The sequence below is a fragment of the Propithecus coquereli genome, unplaced genomic scaffold, assembly GCF_000956105.1.
Source record: "Propithecus coquereli isolate 6110/MARCELLA unplaced genomic scaffold, Pcoq_1.0 Scaffold48, whole genome shotgun sequence".
Lineage (NCBI taxonomy): Eukaryota > Metazoa > Chordata > Mammalia > Primates > Indriidae > Propithecus > Propithecus coquereli.
The window spans coordinates 4,450,067-4,470,620 of NW_012150618.1; the positions used below are offsets into that span (position 1 = coordinate 4,450,067).

General features: G+C 38.5%; 1 protein-coding gene across 3 annotated transcripts in view; it reads right to left on the bottom strand.

The window, feature by feature from the left end:
- GRM1 (glutamate receptor, metabotropic 1) overlaps window positions 1-20,554 on the bottom strand; it is a 496,050-nt gene that overhangs the window by 69,565 nt on the left and 405,931 nt on the right. For all 3 annotated transcript variants that reach the window (XM_012655532.1, XM_012655534.1, XM_012655533.1), the window contains 2 exons: window positions 7,347-7,593; window positions 2,619-2,787 (listed from right to left, as the gene is read on the bottom strand). In XM_012655532.1, coding sequence (XP_012510986.1) covers window positions 2,619-2,787; window positions 7,347-7,593 — 416 coding nt within the window. The remainder of the gene's footprint in view (window positions 1-2,618; window positions 2,788-7,346; window positions 7,594-20,554) is intronic.

Here is a 20,554-nt window from a genome sequence, read left to right on the forward strand (position 1 = left end):
TATATCTAAAAATCATCAACAAGAAAACTGGGCTTTTAACTATAAAACTATCATAAGAAATTTTTACAGGTTAACAGAAATGACATCAAATTATTATTTTAGCATGGTAAATGGCATTTCATATTTAAAAGGAACACTCCTATTTTAAAAGTTGTATTTCCCAGTTGACACAAGTACATGTTCTATAATCACCTTGTAAGCTGCCTCTCTCCCCCATCTTTGCAGTGGCTACCGAGATCTGGCTCTATGCATCCTGGGCCTGGTAGGTAGCAAATTAGTAATTTAAGAATGTGCATGCCATTATTTGGTAAATGGGATTCAAATTTCATTTGTTTCCATACCTCCCAAGGTGCTGATGGGAAACAAACATCCCCCCTCACTGCCACTCCAGGTGCTATTGAGAACAGGTACATTTTCCTCCTGCAGGGTACACAATATTTCTAAAATTGGCCCCCAAGAGGCTTGCATTTATAGTGAGTTCTCTGCAATGGCTCTGCAATGGTGTCTGGGATCTCCTTTGATAACACTGCATGGGTGCAGCACAAACATGATGCCAGAAATACTTCAATGTCTAGGTGTAGAGATATATGCAGACAACCTTGCCTCTGAATTGGGGAGAGCAAAGGCATCTCTTCTGGAATATGCAAATGGTATACACATGGTGTGTGAGCACCATTCTTGGACTGCCAGCAGTCAGAGTAACAGGAGCGAATTGTAAAGGGAGACGAAGTACAGTGAATCCTTGGAACAATTTGTTTATTTCTGACAGGTTTTTTTTTCTTATACCCTGCAAAACCAAACTTTGCAGATCCACAAACTATTTCAAAGTGGTTGTCTACACAGCAAATTCAATGTTACATTCACACTGGAACGGAGACCTGAGCTGAACAAACATATGACATCATTTGGGTGGCAGAAGCTCGTGAGCTCGGGGCTTTTGTGTTCTCCCCACTGTATGATTCAGTCTACAGATGAAGATGTTGCAACCAGAATGCAAGGAGCAGTTTGGGGACTCTGGATTTCAGAGGACATAGTCCACAACACTAATCAGCTTCATGTGGAAGTATTCCATCTGGACAGGGATCAGAAATAGATTCTTAGCGAAAAGCAGGACTATCAGACAGCCCATGTATACTGGTTTGGATGGAGCCATTCTTACACTACTGAAATACTTGTGCACTCATTGGAAGCTAGCATGTCTCATGTCTCCTGAATGCCCCCTACTACCCCAACCATGTAGGACAGCTGAGCCCAAATCTCCCTACAATCCACTAACTTGAGGATTTTCCATGGCTGTGGCAGGAGGCCTGCAGCAGGCTGTCAGAGCACTAGAATAGAGTCCATTCTGACTGGCTGGTTGTCATGACAAGTATCAAATAATTTTAATATACATTCTGCAGAGAAGGCATATGATATTTAAAACAAGGGTGATTCATCTCAGAAGGTTGTTTCTTTCTCCAAGTGGTTGGAGTCACGGAGAGTTTGAGTCCACTAAGACAGATATTCTCAGCTGCCCAAAGTTGTCGCTGGTTCCAAATTTCTCACCTTCTTTAGTCAGTTGAGATAAGGCTTTTTCCAGCCTCCATATTAAAAATTCTTGCCCTAAAGACCCCTAAATGCACTTCTCATGGCATCTCCCCAGTATAGGTGTCTCTGTGTCTCTGTGTGCAGAGAATGTCACAGCAGCCCGGCAGCACAGTGGGTGCCACAGCCTCACACACGATCTCCTCCAGTTTCAGCTGTGCTGTGTGACATTCACGTGATAGCCTGTCTATTCCCTGAGATGAATCACAGAAAATTAGAGATGGGAAAGACCTATTAGGTCATCTAATCCATACCCATGCCAGCTCACAATCGCTCCTCCATGCTCCATTTCCTAGTGCATCATCCACTTTGGTTTTAAATAGCGTGGGAAGCAGAGTGTCACTTCCATGCCTTCTTCGCTGAGAATTCTCTCTGGTACATCCAGCCAAGGACTTAATATTTGTTGCTTATTTACTCTAGTTTTGTATATACAGTAATGTCATGGTTACACACTTGCCCCAACTCATTCCCCAAAAAAGGCTGCTGAAAATAATTGGAAAGTAGAGACTCTCTCCTGGTTCTAAACAAATACCAATTTCAGGAGAATCAAAGGGCTTGGTGGAGCAAGGGAAAATGATAATCAGAGCTTCTATGTTACCTCGTTTCAACTTCTGGTATTTTAGTTATATGCTTATTTAGCATTGTTCAGCTTAGCTTTTGCTTTCTTTAACAATAGCTGGAACTGTGACTAAGCAGTATTATTGGTTTTGGTTTCCATGTTTACTTCTGTTTCAATTTTTAATTTGATTATTCATCCCCTTGCGGCCTATATTGTATTTAAGATCCCAGCCCATCAGTGCTATTCAAATAAAGACTATTTCAAGTATTCTAATAGTTTACTTACTCTGTTTCCTAATCTTTCTTTGTCGTTTCACTTTTAGCCAAACACAAGAGCAAAAACAGGAAGTCTGGCACACCCTTTCTGGACAGTCTTGTTTTAAAAAAAATATCTTGTGTTTTTGTGTTTTTCCTTACTAATGCCCAGGCTGTAGACCTCCTCATGGTCACCATCCAAGAATGCATTTGTGGCTTACCTTAATCTGACCCTTTAGGCAAGGCTCACTGCACACAGATCGTACCATCCCACTCTTGTTCATCTGGATTTTGTAATCATCAATGTTCAGTACTCCCTCATGCCAGGTGCCGACATGTACATAATCATAGCGATTAGCTTCAGTGTACTGCAGATTCATGATGTCATACCTACAAAGAAAACATCTGTGTCTTACAGAATATAAACATAATGTAGAGAACAAAGAAATTTGGTAAATAGATGATAATAGAAGGGAGATAAAAGCTAGAATCATCCCATATCCCAACACCAGCTACTGCCAATATTTTAGTTTATTTCTAAGTTTCTTCTGATTTTCCAGAATGTGTATTCCATTCTTCAATCTCTGTGTATCATCCATATTTGCTAAAGAATATATTACTGTTGTACTTTTCTCTCTGTTTATGCTCCAAAAAAAGTAATTCTATATGTGCGGAGTTGATCGTCTTCTTCAAATCATTATTCAGTAAGTTATTCTTGAACAAGTAACAGTTGATGAGAATATTAATTTCTTTATTTGATTACATTAATCCAAATTTCTTTTTCACATTCTGTTGCCATTTTCTTTACACCAGATTAAAAGAAATGAGTTTTATCAAGTCTGGAACCTTTTTAAGGTGCTAATAGAGTAAGAAATCTGAGAAAGGCATCTTTAATTAGTAAGGATGTTGGAGACTTAACATCTTTTGCATTGACATTTAAACTAATCTCTTCCCTGATTAGGACAAATATGTTTGAAACCAAATAATTGTGTCAGTCATTTCATTAATTTCAAATGCTGGAATGCTGCACAATGGCAAAATCTTCATTTAGAACTCTTCACTACAGTAATCATTTCACTATATATGTACATTAATAATATACCAAAATCATGTTGCACACCATATATATGTACACACACATACACATATACATATATATATATAAAATACATATATATTATGGGATTAGAGCCCTTATAAAAGCACCCTGAGAAAGCTCTCTTGTGCCTTTCACCAGGTGAGAACATGACTAAAAGGCATATCTATGAACCAGAAAGCAGACCCTTAGCAGAAACCAAATGTGTTGGCATCTTGGTCTTGGACTTCCCAGCCTCCAGGACTGTGAGCAATAAATTTCTGATGTTTCTAAAACACACAGTTTATGATATTTTGTTATAGTGACCCAAATGAACTAAGACAATATATAAGGCAACATGATATCATTCATATTTGTATTACTATTAATGCCCTAAAATACTATGATTATTTTTATAACTATAAGAAAACTGAAGAATATCTTTGTGTTGGCTTAGCCAGTTATCTCTCAGTTAGAAACTTTTTGGTGTTCTTACATCTTCTTTCCATGTTGCTATTCACTCCAAGTAAACTGTAACTAATAGAAAGTTTCCCAAAATCATATGTCTGACGACCCCTTATAGGCTCTGCAAAGTGAGATTCTTTTGTGCAGCACCTATGCACAGTGCTCACCCTCCTGGGCTAGAACGTGAGTCATGGCCTCTTGCTCTTTGTGCTTGACCAGGGGAAATAGATGGCCACGAACCAACACACATTCTGTCCCTCACCTCTCTTCCTCCCTCTCCCCTCCCCCATGCCCCTGCCTAATCCATCCTGGAATTCTAGTTCTCAAAATCTGACTCACACTCACACTCCTTCTCAGCCCATCCATTCCAGAAAGCTACTAGTCATCAATCTAAGTTGGCGTCTGAAACCTATTGGCCATATCTGGCCTAGTTCTTTAACAAGATAACGAGTATCAGTTTATTCAGTTTATTGGCTTTTCTGCCTATTCTTAATGTGTGAATGCATCCTGTCACCCACAGGGTAGCTAGTGGCTTCTCCACATCCAGATTCTGGCAATTTGTACAATTAGCTGTCTCCTAAAGGGAAAGGGGACTCTGAGAAGAGCACAGGAAATTCTCCCCTGCCAGATGAACAAAAGTCACCTATAGTGAGAAGGGAAAATGGTGCACTTGGAGCACATTATTCTCTCTTTGCTGTTCTGACGTTTGGCTAATAGAGAGTTATTATCCCCCTTGTTGCTGAGATATACCAGAATGTTCTTCAGAGCAGCTCTGAGTGATATCCACGTGGGTATTGACTGTGGGTGGATTGCTCACACTCATCTTGGTGATCAATGACACTAATCTACACCTCCAATATCTTTCCATTTAAATTCATTATACCTATAGAACCTGTTGTGAATATTTGATGTGAGTAAATTTCCTTTTCGTTCCCGGTAATTTTTGTGTTTTACTCCACATTACATTATTACAGCTCCTTTAGTAGTTTCAATGAAGGCTTTGCTGCAATGCTTGCTTTAGAATATCTTTTTCCTTTAAATCAGTTTCCTAAGGCTTTTATTTCAAGTTCATTATTTGCTCTTTCATAAGGGAAATCAGTTCACACTGTATTAGCATTTAGAAACAGAAAAATTCACAATATTTTGCTATGAAAACACAAGTTTTTTAAAAAGTCCCAAAATCTGGAGGGAAAAAAAAAAAAATACTGAAGGATACCAAGGGAAAAATACTGACTTACTAAAAGGAGGCCTTCCCTGTGCCGTGTGTGCTCCTGAACACAGCTCTTTTCTCTTGACCCCAGGGTCCCTCCCAGGCATGTTGCCCCTTATTTGGCATATCTTCATGCTATAAATTACATCTTTACAGCATCCTCTCAATGCAGTCAGTTTATGTTGTGTGATGATTAACTGAAATAATTACAAGAGGGACCAATTCACGAATGATGGTGTGAGAGGAGGTAGAAGCAGAGAGAGATGGTTAAAACCGGGATTGAACACAGATTAAACCAACCAGTGTCAAGCAGGAGGAAATGATCCCTGAGAAAAGAAACAGGAGAAAGCTCATGATTCGAATATTTAATTAAAAATGGAGAAGAAACAAGCTAAAATTGTGCACTTATATTTCGGACAACTTACAAAGAGAGAGAAGAGGAAGAAAATTGAATTTATTTAAAAATTGGTGAATTTTTCAAAAGTGCATGTGGCCCTGTGCTAGGCACATTGTGTATGTTATCTTTTGGAATATTGAAAGAAGGTTTACATTCCAAATCTGACCCTTTCCTGAGCCTAGTTTCCCGTGGAACGCAGGAGTCCAACAGTGGGTTTAGAGGAGCAGGTGGTCAATATTCTGAATCTCAGACCCACTTGTTGCTCCTGGTACCATTTCCTCGAAGGCTTCCACATGCCATGCCCAGGTCAGAGATCCTTCCAGCCATCCTGCTCACATTCCATCAAAATCTGCTCCTACCTAACTAGTAGCTTAGAAGGAATTGGATAAATTCATAATTTTAATTATTGACAGTGACATATCACTTATCTTTTCTAGAGCTGTTCAATTTTAACAGGGAGAATCCATTTAGCCCTCCCAAGGGACTCCCTAAATGGAGAACTTTAAGTTTACATAAAGAGAAGAGATAAATGGAGAATTACTGGTGGCCAAACAGTCCCTTATAGTATTTCCGAAATGACATTAAGAAAGTTGCCAGCCATTTTGCATAATTTCAGGATTAGCTAAAAGGCAGTGTGATGGGGCAGAGGACGACAAGTCTCAGAGTCAGATTACAGTGTCTCCACTGCTTGCTATCTGTGTGACGTTAGGTAAGTATCTTAGTTTCTCTGACACTCAGTTCGTTATCTGTTTAAGAAAGATAATGACATACCTACAGCTATGAGGATAATATGATTTGATGTTCCATTTTAACACAGCATATGCTTTCCTAAAAGTTCTAACTCTGAAAAACCATAGACTGATAGATAACAGAGCCTGTGAGATTGTGGGCAGACTGTGTACCAGCCAAGCGGAGGGCCTTTTTCCTTCCTGCTGCAGATTTTCATTCCTCTCCTGCCATTCCGACTTTCCTTTTCCAAGGAAAATGTATATGCATGAATACAACTACTCTAGATTCTAACATCATTCTCCATGTGCCAATTACATATGAGCAACTGGCAGCATCAAAACAAGTATTGCAGAGCGCACTATATGTAAAATGACTTGGGGAGGATTTTATATCTATATCTACATCTATATCATCTATATCCACACACACTTAGGTTTAATTTTCCCTTCCTTCTTGTTTGGTTAATTCTTTGAAAGCCACAGGGACTCACTTCAAAAAAGAAAGTCCTTCCCTTTCTTGTTCTAAGAGACAGGGTAGCAGAAACATCACTTAGCCTAAGAAAAAGGAGCCCATGGGCAGGACTTGGTTCTCCTCACATATTAAGCTCTTTAAGCAAGTGTGATATTTCACAATATTTCCCGACCAGAATAGCACTGTGGCCAATGAATCAGAAAGATGCTGGCCTGGTGCTGGCAGTGCCTGGGAGGTTCCTGCTGGCCAGGTGGAATCTCGTTAGTTTCTTGGGCTTGCAGGGAGGTCCCAGGCATTCTGAGGGAAGAGCCGGGTGATCGCTGCATAGGGGTTGGCCCTGGCAGGACACAGCGTTCTGGGGGTTTAACAAGAGGCCTCTACTCAAAGGGAAAAAAGACATTCGATAGAATCTTAATGTTTTTTAAAAAGTGATCTGGTCTTTGGTAATTTCCATCTGATATTATCTGTTTTTAGCTATATGGTTGTATCCATCCTCATGACACCTGGATACCATGGAACCAAATGAAGCCGCAGTTGCCATCTCTCTGGCTCAGAAAGGCTTGCAAGGTTATTCGGATTTGATACCGGAAAGACCGCTTTACCTTCCAGGAGCATCCCCTTTCTCGTCAAACCACACCTCCTCTCCAGATACGCCAATGAACGAGGACTTGATGAGGAAGTCCAGCAGCTTGCTGCCATCGATGGGCTTCATGGCATCACAGAGGCCCACGTGGCCGGGGCAGAGGGCATGGTGCATGTTCTGCAGCCCGTGCGCCATGGCATAGATGGCATTGATGACAAACCCCATTTTGCTGTCCTGGACATAGTTTTCTTCTAAGCTTTCATTGCCTGTAACGATAAAAACAGATCACTACCAAGGTCATGATAATAAGGACCAGGCCTGCATGTTGAATTCTCAAATGCTTTTCAGGTCTCTCAGAGGAAGAGAAAGAGCAACGACAGTGGCAAAAGCCAAGCCCACGTGTGCAAGCTTTGTGCATGTGGCTAGCTCTAGTGGATTCTATCTGCAAATGGTTTATTCAGTTTCATTTTCTCTATTCAATAATGGTTTTATGAGGTATAAGACAAACTCCATGGAGGTGAAAATAAAGAATTTTCAAATATTGTAAGGAAACCCTTAAGGAACAGTGAAAATAACTTTTTCCCTCTTGGTCACAGGAACTTACATTAAAAGTCTTTCCATATCACAGTACTGGAAAAGCATTTCTTTTGCATCCTCTGTGAAAATCCACAGTTCATAGTAACTCAGTTTGTGCATTATCTAACCCATGGTATTTTCTTTTGCTGACTCTGCTGTATGTATTATCTCTAGGGCCACAAAAACCCAGGGGTTAGAAGAAGAACTGAGCAATATAAATCTCTTCTTACATATGCAGGGCAGAAATATTTAAATCAGATTTGTTAATTATTAGAAACACAGGAAAAATGTTTCTTGATGGAGGAATCATACTACACATTAATTTTAGCCTTTGGCTATTAATTTCAAAAACCCTGTGATCATTTCTACCTATGTTACAGATGATCAAAAATTCCCCAACTGCCAAATAGTTTCACAAGAACAGTTTTGTGTTAGATACTAGCTCCATATTGGAAGTCTAAACTTTAGGACTTCCACATGGATGAGAAATTTGGGAACCAACCGGGTTTGCTAAAATAAAGGTAACATGTTTGGAAAACAAAATATATTTGGAGCACATCACTGGCACAATTCAGAGACTTTGTATCTTAGTTTCAGAAATTTGCTTCTCTGCAGTGGACTTTTCCTCCCTCTCTCGACTGACAGTAAAGGTCTATGTGATTAAAGTACTAGAAATTGGGAACATTGGCAAGCTCGGCTGCTTATGGGGTTGAGAACAACATGATGCTTGCTACACTCCGTGCCAGCTGCCTTCTTCATTCCAGACAAAATAGGTCACTGGACACTATGGTTCCTGGACTAAAGACTAGCAGAAAATATTCAGGAAGTTAGAGACTTTGAGTCTTTAGAAGAAATGGTAAAGAGTTTTGACTTTGATATTGAACTTGGGATGGAAAAGGACATTTTTAAAGAGTTCTATTTAAAGCCTGATCTATTTAGATGTAGCTGAAAATGTGAAAAAGATGCATGTATATCTACCCTAAGAGTGAGATACAAAATACCCTGGCCAGGTTGGAGGGGGGTAAGATTAGATTTTGAGCCATTTTCCAGCTTCTCTTGATAGAACATTGTTAAAAGTGTAATTTGCTAAAGTAATATTTTCCCAATTGAAAGGAAATTTTCCTAGAGGAAAGGAAGAGTAAGAGAGGCAAGAAGGGCATTTTAAATTCAAACCACACAGAATAAGCATAGAGAATTATATAAAACAGAAAGCAAAGATCCTCCTTCCAAAAATCACAAAGTCATTGAAATAGGGTGATTTATGTCTGTCACCCAGAACCCCTGGCCTTTAATGTTAGTTTTCTTTCCCTCCCTCTCCAAACTAACTAGCATAATAAAAGAGGTAAATTTGGGCCATCCATCTGATAAGTTTAAACAAGCCCTTTTAGGCTTACCCAAGCCCCCAAATGCTGAAGCTAAATATTAAAGCTACTAGAATCAGAGCAATTACCATGAATTAACAAAAAGAAAAAAAAAATAAAGAAATTGAGTGGCAAAATAACCTTCCATGCAGCAGCCACTTAAAGAGTCCTAGTCAATACTGTGTTATAAAAACCATCCCCTGAAGTCGCAGCTATTACAGTCAACACCAGGACCAAACTGTAGGAAAATATCAGAACAAACACATAGTATTCTTTACCAAATGGAAAATCCTTTGCTAGGGACAAGCCTTATGGCCACTGAGTCTGCAGTTCTTGTTTTGATAATTACTACTTAAGATGTATTTTATGTAGATAAAACATTGTATTGGTATTCCCGGCGCAAATTTTTTAAGCCAATGGTTGTTTTAGATTTCTGTGAGATCAGTGTTTTCCTTCTGATCTTTATTTAGGGTGATCATATAACTTATCATCCGAACTGGGTCACTTTTTAGAGTGAAAGTGTGTGCCAATGATAATTATTCCAGAAGTACAGGTGGTAAATAAGGCGAACCAAGCAAAATGTGACATGTCTCTTGAGCCACATGTTCTCTAACTATATCTATCTTCTGATGTTTTTATGGGTAAGATTAACATATAAATATGTGTACACACACATGTAAATATTATGTACACACATACCTATACACATGCATATATAAACTATCAGTAGTATGTTCTTATTAATTTTTAATTTTACATTTATCTAATTTTAATGGGAAATATCTACAATACAATAATATTACTACCACTTTTGGAGTGTATGTTACATACAATACTCAATAAATGAGCTCTAACACTTACCATAATCCTGCCAAACAGACATTAATCTCACCATTTTACACATTTTACAGGTGAGGAAAGAGTATGGTATAACTGAATCCAAATGTCTCCTTGGTCCTTGTTCTTTTTATTACACTCAGTGGCAACATGGGGGCAGATACAGGAATCTATAGAGGAGGCACTTTTCTGGTGACAGAAGAAAAGGCATCTTGCTGTGCACTAGCATCATTGTCAAGCCTGGTTTGGGGCTTCTCCCTGGGATCCTTGCAGGTGTGCACAGCTGTCTCTCTGGCTGGAAGTGCTGGCACCCAATCTATCAACAGCAAACTAGGAGAAAAGCAGCCCATTCTGTCAGTAGGTGTCACATACGGAGCCGGGAGGCTAGGTACATGTTTCAGCTCACACTCCTTCCAAAATAAAAACAAACAGCCTATGTGTTTGTGTCAGTCTGAGTGAGCACATGCACTCTGATACCCTGTCAGCACATGGGCTCTGCACACGAAGGGGTTTCCCACCACCAGGAAGAACTTTCTCTTTAGCTACTACCCTGGTCTCAGCCCTACTGGCTCCAGTCTAATGAATTAGCATTTGGGGACATGTGACATAAAGTTAGAAAGTCATGTGGCCTTTACAGGACCATTTTCTTCGCCATAGTGACTGTCCCAGATAATGTTGCAAGGATCTATCATCTCACAACAAAACATAGTACAGGCTTCCTAGTCCTCCAAAGATCCTGTATTTCCATGACCCATAAATAGAGAATTGTAAACTAATAACATTGTCACTTGGTGGGAAGGTGAAAATACTTTGGTTCCATGGGGTTTAGTGCCTTTTCATACCACCAATATCAGAGTTATTAGTCAGAAGGGAATTTTATGAATCATTTCTGTGGTGTACTAACTATTTGAGACTACTAAGATATCATTAAACCATTACCTTTTCCAATATGCTAAATGGAATCAGATAACTGTAGTTGAATGTGTTTATTTGCCTTCAAAAGAATACCTGCCTAACTACTTTACAGTGGATTGTGAAAATAGCTACCTTGGCTCTATATAGTAATCTTGTTCTTATTGCAAAAGCACAAGGGCTATTAATTGCTACGTGAATACAGCAGCACACAGGGCCTACCGGGAAATTCATGGTGGCTGGGAAAAGGACCAGCAATTCCATCTGTTGCCATTTAGGATGTTTATTCAGCAGAGTATAGCAGAAAGAACTTTGCATGAGGCCCATGACCAGGCTGGGATCTAGATACAGTTGCGCTATAATACAGCAACAATATATTTCCAACAAGCCAGGGAACTTGAACAAGGGTCTTGACCTCCTTGCATCTCAGTTTCCTAATCTATAAAATAACACAAATAGATCAGATTATCTTCCTAAAAATCTCTCTCCCCTCTAAAGTCCTATGCTTCACTCCTCCAATTGTGTATTTATTGGTACTTGGCAAAGCCATTCACATGGATTGTCTTTTTCAAACCTCACACAACCATAGGAGATAGGTTCTATTATTGCCATTCTGCAAAAGAGAAAACTAGAGTGCAGAGGAGTTGAGTCACGGATGGGGAGGGACACCCTCTTTTCCCTGCATCTCATCCCTCTTTGTGAAGAGACTCCCAGAGAGTAACACCTCTGGCGGGCCTCTCTTCTTACCTATTGGGAAGAGGAGTGATTTGCCTCATTGGTGGACTGAGGAAAAGAAATTGGGCTTACACAGCTCAGTTTTTTCCCTTGTTTGGAGCCAGACATGTGGCTCAGAGACTCTGGGTGGCTTTGTGAGCCATGGCAAATGTGGGCTATAGTTGTCCAGCTGCACCAGTGACTAGACAGCTTTATCTGTCTAGTTCTGGGGTAAAGTATTCAAAAGTCTATTGTGGGCACATATTGAATGCAGGTCTCTAATCCAATTAGGTTTTCTCTTTGCCGGTTAGTTTTTCTAAACTTTTTGATTGAGGTATAAATCACATACAGTAAATCTTTATTGTACAGGCTGATACATTTTTATATATGTACACACCCATGTAACTGCTGCCCAGGTCATGGTATAGAGCATTTCCAGAAGAAGGCATTCATTTATGTAGGGTTTTCTTACTTTATCTCAGCAATGTTCTACAGCCTCAACGTGAAGCCCCTATGTATTTGACTTTTCTGGTATTACTACAATTGGCATATTTTTATTACTTTTAAAATTTTTGTTGCTAGTACATAGAAATATTATTGGTATTTATGCACTAGCTTTGTATCCTGCAAACTTGCTAAATTTACTTATTAATTCTAAGTTTTTAATAAATTCTTTTGAATGTTCTATGTAAACTCACATGTGTGCTCCTCGGTCTATTTGGATCCAAATTTAGGAAGGAAGTACATTGACTGTTCTACTAAAATCCCAGCAGTTCCATGTTCAAGGTCACAGAGCCAGCAAGGACAGAAGCAGGAGTCATACGCAGGTGTTCCCTGCCAAGCAGCACTGTGTATGCACATGGCAGACCTACCCAACTGGTATCGCAGACAACAGGACATTTATTAACAAAACTAATTAGCTTGATGTTTATTTGTTTTGAGTTTTTAATAATACTGTGCCAATTTGTATGTCCAGAGTTGAAAAATATAGAAAATAGATTGAAAGAATGTTTACTCCAATAAAGTAGCTTTGTTGATGCCTGCTCTTTCTATTTTGTTAATGCAACCCCACCACTATGCATGCAGATCCAATGCTATTTCCTTTTAAAGTCTAAACCCTTGGCATTAACTTCAAATTAAAAACAACAAATACAACCAGCCTTCTTCTATCTCCTCATAAAATAAGACAGTCTTCTGGGAAACACTGGTAAACATGACTCTCCCTGGAGAAAATATTCTTTAGATTTCTTGGCATTTGTAGCTCTCCACTGCTTCTTTTTACCCAAGGGTATTACATATTCAATACACAATTTGATACAATCTCAATTCAGGTCAAAATAGAAAGGACTGTAATTATTTTATATTGTTAACATATCAAGCAAAGAAAATGAAATTCATATTCCTTTAAATTGCCTGAGTATTAGATTTATTGAAGGAAGATTAAACAGGGCTTTTTTTTCTTTTATAATAACCTTGAAGGGCTAAAGTGCCCTCAGTTTCACTCGGAGACCTGGGCTGCTAAATTCTCTTGATGCTCTGCCAGGGAGAATTTGTGGTAAGATTCAGAGCATCTGATACTTGCTCATGCTCAAGTCTAAGACCTGTGAATTTTTTGTTTCCTCTGACATTGTATTTTACTCTTTCCCTAAAGGATTCATTTTGTTCACATGACAGACAAATATGACCCTTCCACTATTCTCTATTTCGTTTACTAAAATGTAAATTAACTACTATGTAGTAAAGAAGAAATGAAAGATCATTTAATCAAGCACAAGTTATTATCACTGTTATTATTAGTTGAATTTCTATTGCTTATTCCACCTGGTCTTAACATACGTGAACAACACAGACATTTTTCTCAATACATCATCACAACCTATCACCAAGAGGGAAATTTCCCGGTTATATGATACATAAACAGCAGATTTCCTGCCAATTGATGATAATGTATGATAAACCTTCCATTCCTTAAAAATACAATTACATTTAGCTAATTCATATTTCAAAACATTATGATGTATGCAGAAAACAAATAAGGACAATCACTGATACGTTTAAGTGGTGCTGCAGGGTAGTAACATTCAGTTGAACTGTGGGGCTCTTGGTTACTCTAAGGAGAGAAAACATGAGTAGCTTGCTGTGTGTCTTCGCTTTTATTATTGATCTGGCACAAAGCAGTATCATGGAGTTATAAACCACTCCCCCTGGAGTAACTAATCTTTATAGGTATGCAGTGAGCATCTGGTACATAATCATAGAGACAGAGTATGCTACAGAGAGCTAACTGTGTTAGCCGGTGAGGGAAGTTAGACTGTTGCTAACATTCCTCAGGAACCAACTCTCTACTTAACAACCTGCTGGGTCAGAATCTGGCCAAGCCTGTTCCTCTTGGCCTATTCTACACTCTAAGGCAGCAAGTCTATGCTTATAGCACCACTTCTACTTACTAATGGGTGGCAGGAAGATGCTTTCTTTTAGTTAACATAAGAGAGTTTCATGGTTTTATGCTATTGTGGTCCTCCTTGAATTCCCATCAATAGTTTGTCCTTTTTGAGTATCTCTATTTTCAGTCTGTAGTGATTTAGACTGAGCTAATAATATAGAGATGACTTTGCAGAAATGTAAGAGCTGTTTGTGAAAACTTTACTTATCTCTGATCTATTTTATTGGGGCATAACATACCATCCTCTGGTAACCAATACAGTGTCTTGCTTATTACTAAAACATACCTATAAATGTTAAATGGCATTAGCATTTCGAATCCACTTTTATGATTGACTTCTGATCAGTACAATATGATATCTATAACTTGACAAAATACTTGACAAAATACTTTAAAAAGTCTACTTTAGGACATAGTAAAGAGTTTCATACCCTTCAGCCTTTTTCCTGGAATTCCTATGCCAAGTGGACGAAATGGGAGCATGGAACAGAAGTTTGCCATATTCTGGACAGACTGAGGGATTTGAATATAGGCCATAAGGTTTATTACCATGCCTGCATCACTTGGGAATAAGATACACTGTGGATGTCTGTTAAGGTTCATTTTCCTAGGGCACTATTAGTTGATATTTTACGTTGATATTTTACGTAGATTTTTCAGCCCAGGTAGACCACAAAACCATCTGTCCCTCTGTTGCAGTTGTGGAGATTTCTTGAATGTTTCCTTTTACATGGTGTCTCCCAACAGCATCACTTGAAAGAGTCAAATTTAGAATTCCCCAGGCCTAATAAAAACTTATGGGTAGCTAAACTTTAGTCAATACCTATCAGGTAATTTACAAGAATAGCTCCTAAAATTAATGTTGTCAAGAGCATATAGTCAAGGATCTCCTAGCAGAATCTGTTGATAAAACAAATTTAGAGTCCAGACTTCATGAAAGTCTGTCTGGATATGTCAACCACTCTGCTCATGTCATGAAGGGCATATTTACAGAAACAAGAATGACAAATATAGATTCTGCAATAAGGAGGATCCCCTAGACAGATCACAAGGCTGATCTAAATCTATTAAAATTACACTCAGGAATGGAATATAAGCACTGTATGATAGTTGGTAAAGTCATTTCTCGTGCGGTATGCATTAACAATTTTGAAATAGCTACACATATGTATACCAATATTGAAAAAATAAATAAATGAATGGCAAATAGTATAAGCCAAGTTTATCACTTTTGGAATGGGAGGTTTCAGACAAGCAAAAGGGGAAAGCTAGAACAAACCATGTGACACCGGAATAAGGTTAGCAAACATTAGTATGAATTTCAGTTTAGTTTAGGATATAAACTGATAAGTTTACATACAAATGATTACAGATACATGCTTACATGTGCATTGGTGTACATGTATTTCCTAATTCTTTCCACTGAAGCAAAAACACCCCAATAGCAACGAGCACACCCAAGTGTCCAGATCTTAGTTTCTAATACCATTCTTCATTAAAAAGGATCAGGACTCTTTTGGAGAAATAACCAATTGTAGGGCAAAGGCAGAAAATATGCAACATGAGGCTAGAGCACCTTGTAGTACCAGAAAGTGAAAAAGTGCTCAAAAAACAAAACAATGGAGATACATCAAAGGGACCCTAGAGCCAACTGCAAGACTTCCAATGGCCAAAGTTGGAACAACCTGAACAAAAAAATAAGTAAATAAGGCCATGTTGGATTATAATTCAAATTATAAAATAAATACCCATTTTTACATAAATAAAGGATTAAGTTAAAAAAATAAACAAGTGAGAAAAGATAAATTTCTTGTACAAAAACTTTCCACATGATTTATGTAGGTAGTCTGCCCTCAGGTGGAACATAACTCCCCATCCCTTAAGTGTGGGATACACTGAGTGACTTGCTTTCCAACAGTAAAGCATAAAAAAGTGTACAAAATGTAAGTTTATAGTAGATCTTGTAAACACCACCTTAGCCAAGTGATCAATATTAACGTCATCAGCAGTGAGTCGATCATGTGTATTTGAGAATGTCATTACACTTTTACGTCTTTCCTCCCCATAATCCCAGATGAGCTATGAGAAACACATTAGCTAAATTCAAATTTAGGGACATTCTTCAAAATACCTGACCAGTACACCTAAAACTGTCCAGTTTATAAGAAACGAGGAAAGTTGAAGGATTCTCACAGCCCAGAGGAGCCTCAGGTGACATGAAAAAATAAATGTTATGTGATATCCTAGATAGAATTCTGGAACAAAAAAAGAAAAAATGATGCAATCTGAAAAAAAATTGGTATTTAGTTAATAATAATGTATCAATGTTGGTTCATTAATTGTGGCAAACGTTACATAGCAATATATGATACTAACAGTAGGAAAAACTGGGTGCAGGGTAAATGACAGCTTTCTGTGCTATCTCTGCAACTTTTCTTTAGAAGTATTATAAAATGCAAACTTCAGTTTTTAAAAATGTCCAGGTATATTAGTATCACATATGGCCCAGCATCAGGTGATAAGAACATGAGGGAATGCTTGCTATGTGACAGGAACTAAATTAGGTGCTTTACCTGTGTTGCCTTATCCACCACACAAGGACTTATGAAATGGGTAATATTACTATCCCCGGCTTACTGATGAAAAATTCAGACTGGTAGGTTAAATAACTTGTCCAAGATCACGCAGCTGGATAGGGGTGGTCACCAGACTCACATTCTGACTCCAAAACTCTCACTGGTTAAGTACTATCTTCTTCTGTCTCTTGCTTAGTTATTGCCCAGGAGTAACATTAACTCAGCAGGCTCATGGAAAGATGTGATACTTGCCACCACATTAACAGAAGATTGTGTGTGCAACATGCAATTTTTCCCTGATTTTAGATCACCTATAATCTATAAAGAGACTTTCTACAACATGTTACCACATGGTAGTATTGCCATGATTTATTTCACATGAATGATGTTGATATAGAGGCAGAATGTTTTTTCATAGTTCTTTGATATAGATGCTCTGTTCATCACTGCATAGAGAAGGTTAAAGTTAACAAACAAAAATCATTTGAAAAGAAACTTACCACTGGAAGTCAGTATTATAGATTCTATAACCCTCAGACCAGTCTAGCCACAATAAATTAACAATTTCCCTAAGGATTTATCTGAGTTCCCAGACTGTTCCATGGCTGTTCCTTCTGAATACAACTGTCCCATGCACTTAAGAAGCTTCAAGTGTACATTCTGCTGTAGGGGTTAATACCCACAGAAGGTTAACTTAAGAATATAATTAAACAAGTGGCAGACATGCAGTCTAGGTTGTTAATATTAGTTTGAAGGCCAAATGATAAGAACAAACTTTAAAGACGTTCTATGGCACCATGTGAACATTCTAAGGAGTGTTCATGTCAATGCCTGTAGTTAAGGCAGACTGCATTGTTGGGGTTAGGTCTTTGCAAATTGACCTTGCTCAAGCTTATCAAAACACACTCATCAAAAATTCTTGAGGAACATATGGAATTTAAACCTCTGAGCCAATATTTCTGTTCACTGTGGGACCTTTTTTATGATTTATGGGAACTTTGATTTCTAGAATGCCATGTGTTGTACCCTTTTGGGATTATGTCTATGTCGTGGGATTCAGTCCTGTTGAAATACTAATTGGGCAACCTGTCAAGATTTTCACTGATGGCTTCTAGTTATTCTGAAATGAGAATATGTGAGATAACCACAAATATGGGCTGGGCGCAGTGTCTCATACCTGCAATCCTAGCACTCTGGGAGGCCGAGGCTAGTGGATCATTTGAGCTCAGGAGTTCGAGACCAACCTGAGCAAGAGCGAGACCCTGTCTCTACTAAAAATAGAAAGAAATTAGCTGTACAACTAAAAATATATAGAAAAAATTAGCCAAGCATGGTAGTGCATGCCTGTAGTCCCAGCTACTCAGGAGTCTGAGGTAGAAGGATTGCTTGAGCCCAGGAGTTTGAGGTTGCTGTGAGCTAGGCTGACACCATGGCACTCTAGCCAGGAAACAGAATGAGACTCTGTCTCAAAAAAAATATGTCAAGGTGCTTCTTTGTCTACACTTATTCTTTGTTCATTTTTGTGCCAAAAGTGGATTTTTTCTAATATTACAAGAAAAATGTCTTCAACTAGGGCTTGGAATTTTGATGAAATAGGAGTGCTCTCTCCTCTGTCAATGTATCTATTTAATTCTAAAAACCACATAAACAAAAATCCAATTCTAGAGAGAAGGAAGAGAGCAGAGATCTTGACACACTGCTAACCACTAAGGTTCAAAACCAAGAAAGAGAAAATGATGTACCAAGGTTAGTCATAACCAAGGCTAGATTGAAGGAATGAACAACGGATACCTGTAACTCATCATAAGGAAAGGAGAAGTTGGGCCGATATACTAGATTTATATCAAAGCCTATGTTATTTGAGGGCAATCCTGGTTCTGGCTGCAAAATCCAGTGATAATACAGTAGAACTTCTTTACTCTGTGTGTGTGTATATCTGTGTGTGTGTGTATGTGTGTGTGTGTGTACATGCACACATGCTGGTGCACGTCTTGTGTTAAATATCTGTATGTGTGCATTCAAGGAACCATACTATTTTGGAGCTTGCTGTTTTGTAGCATCCTCCTATTAAATTTAGCACAGAAAGAAGAAACCTTCTTCTCATTAACACAGGGCTGTCACAGTCCTGTGAGTGATGTTTGATAGATGGCTTTGCTCTCTTTGCACTGATATCTTACACAGCTGGGAACAAAAACACAGCAACAGCAATTAATCTCCCACCTGAACTAGGGATAAGAAACCCATTATAGAGATTAGTTTGCTGAGAAATGAGCACTGGCATCAAGGCAGGTGAATTCACTTGGTATATGCTCAGAAATATTTGAGAAAGTAAAACCAGGGAAAAGATTGATCAGCATGACACTGCCACACTGATCAAATATGACAGCCTCATGTAGTGGCAATGTCAATAGGAAAACCATTAATAGCACCTTCTGTAAGAACACAGCTGGCATTGATTTTTCATTAGTGCCCCCTGAAAGCTCATGGAACTATGAAGTGAAGAGAGAAATGATTTCCCTTTCCCTGGACAACTGCTGAATCATAATCACCAGGTATGTGTGCAGCTGCTAACGTAAACTAGAACAGCACGCAAAATTCCTTGATGAATTTTTTTCAAGTTATATTAGTCAAGGAGGAAAAGCCTGTTTTATGTGCCAAGGGTTACTGTGCTTTAGTAGAAAGTTTCTATTGTCCCTGGCTTCTTGCAGTGGAATGCTATGGTGACATGAGTTATCAAAGCCCAGAGTGGCTTCTGGTGTAAAGAGAACAGATAGTGCAGGACTATTTTGTTGCCAGGAATTTGCCACCACACTTCCCCTATTCCTACTGCCAATTGCAAAACCTTCATTATATTGTCAGAGAAGATTCCACCTGCCATGTAAGCACATCTTGCTTGTTTCCATGCAGTAATAAGAGTTATTTAGACAATTGTCTTCAACATTATATCAATTGTTCTCATAGCGAATGATTGACATCTCAGCAATAGGATGATGATCTAACTGGAGGCATGATTATTATTGATGGTGACTATAATACATTTAAGAACATTCAAAAGAAAACCTGATATGATTACTATAAGCAATCACTTTAGAATATTGAATAAAAACTGTAATATAAAATGATGTGTCTGTTTAGTATATTAGTTAAATCAAGAGTTCTTAATGCATGCAGAAATAAAATGAACTGTATAAATGGAAAAAATGAAAGGAGGAAGTTCAGGTGATTATTTCAGCCTGAAATACTAAATGAGAATGTTCTTCAAATCCCTTAAAAGGAGAGGAAAATATGTTCCATTTTAAGCTTGTGAACTGAATTTGGTTGGAAGGGAATGTTCGAGGCTCATGTCCGTTTAGTTCTTTGATGGGATAAAGATGTCAGCACCTGGAACAATAGGAATTTTTAACAGTCTTAGAATAAAATTAAAATGAGAATGCCTGCTCATTCATTGTAGTTATTGAACAAAATAAGAATTTAATACTGCAGTGATGACATTCTCATTTTGAAAATCACTCACCCAACTGTCCATGGAACATGTTCCATATGTCTGACTCTGTGCTATTTGCATATAATAGAGTCAAATTTTGGGGGTTCAACTATAAGGACAAGGATTAAAAAAAGGTACCAGTCACTGTGGAATCCCAGGGAAGCTTTATAGAGGTGGTTGGACATAAGACTGCTATTAAGCAAGAGTAAGACACAGAGTAAAGAAAGGAGAATAGGCCAGGCGCGGTGGCTCACGCCTGTAATCCTAGCACTCTGGGAGGCCGAGGCGGGTGGATCGCTCAAGGTCAGGAGTTCGAGACCAGCC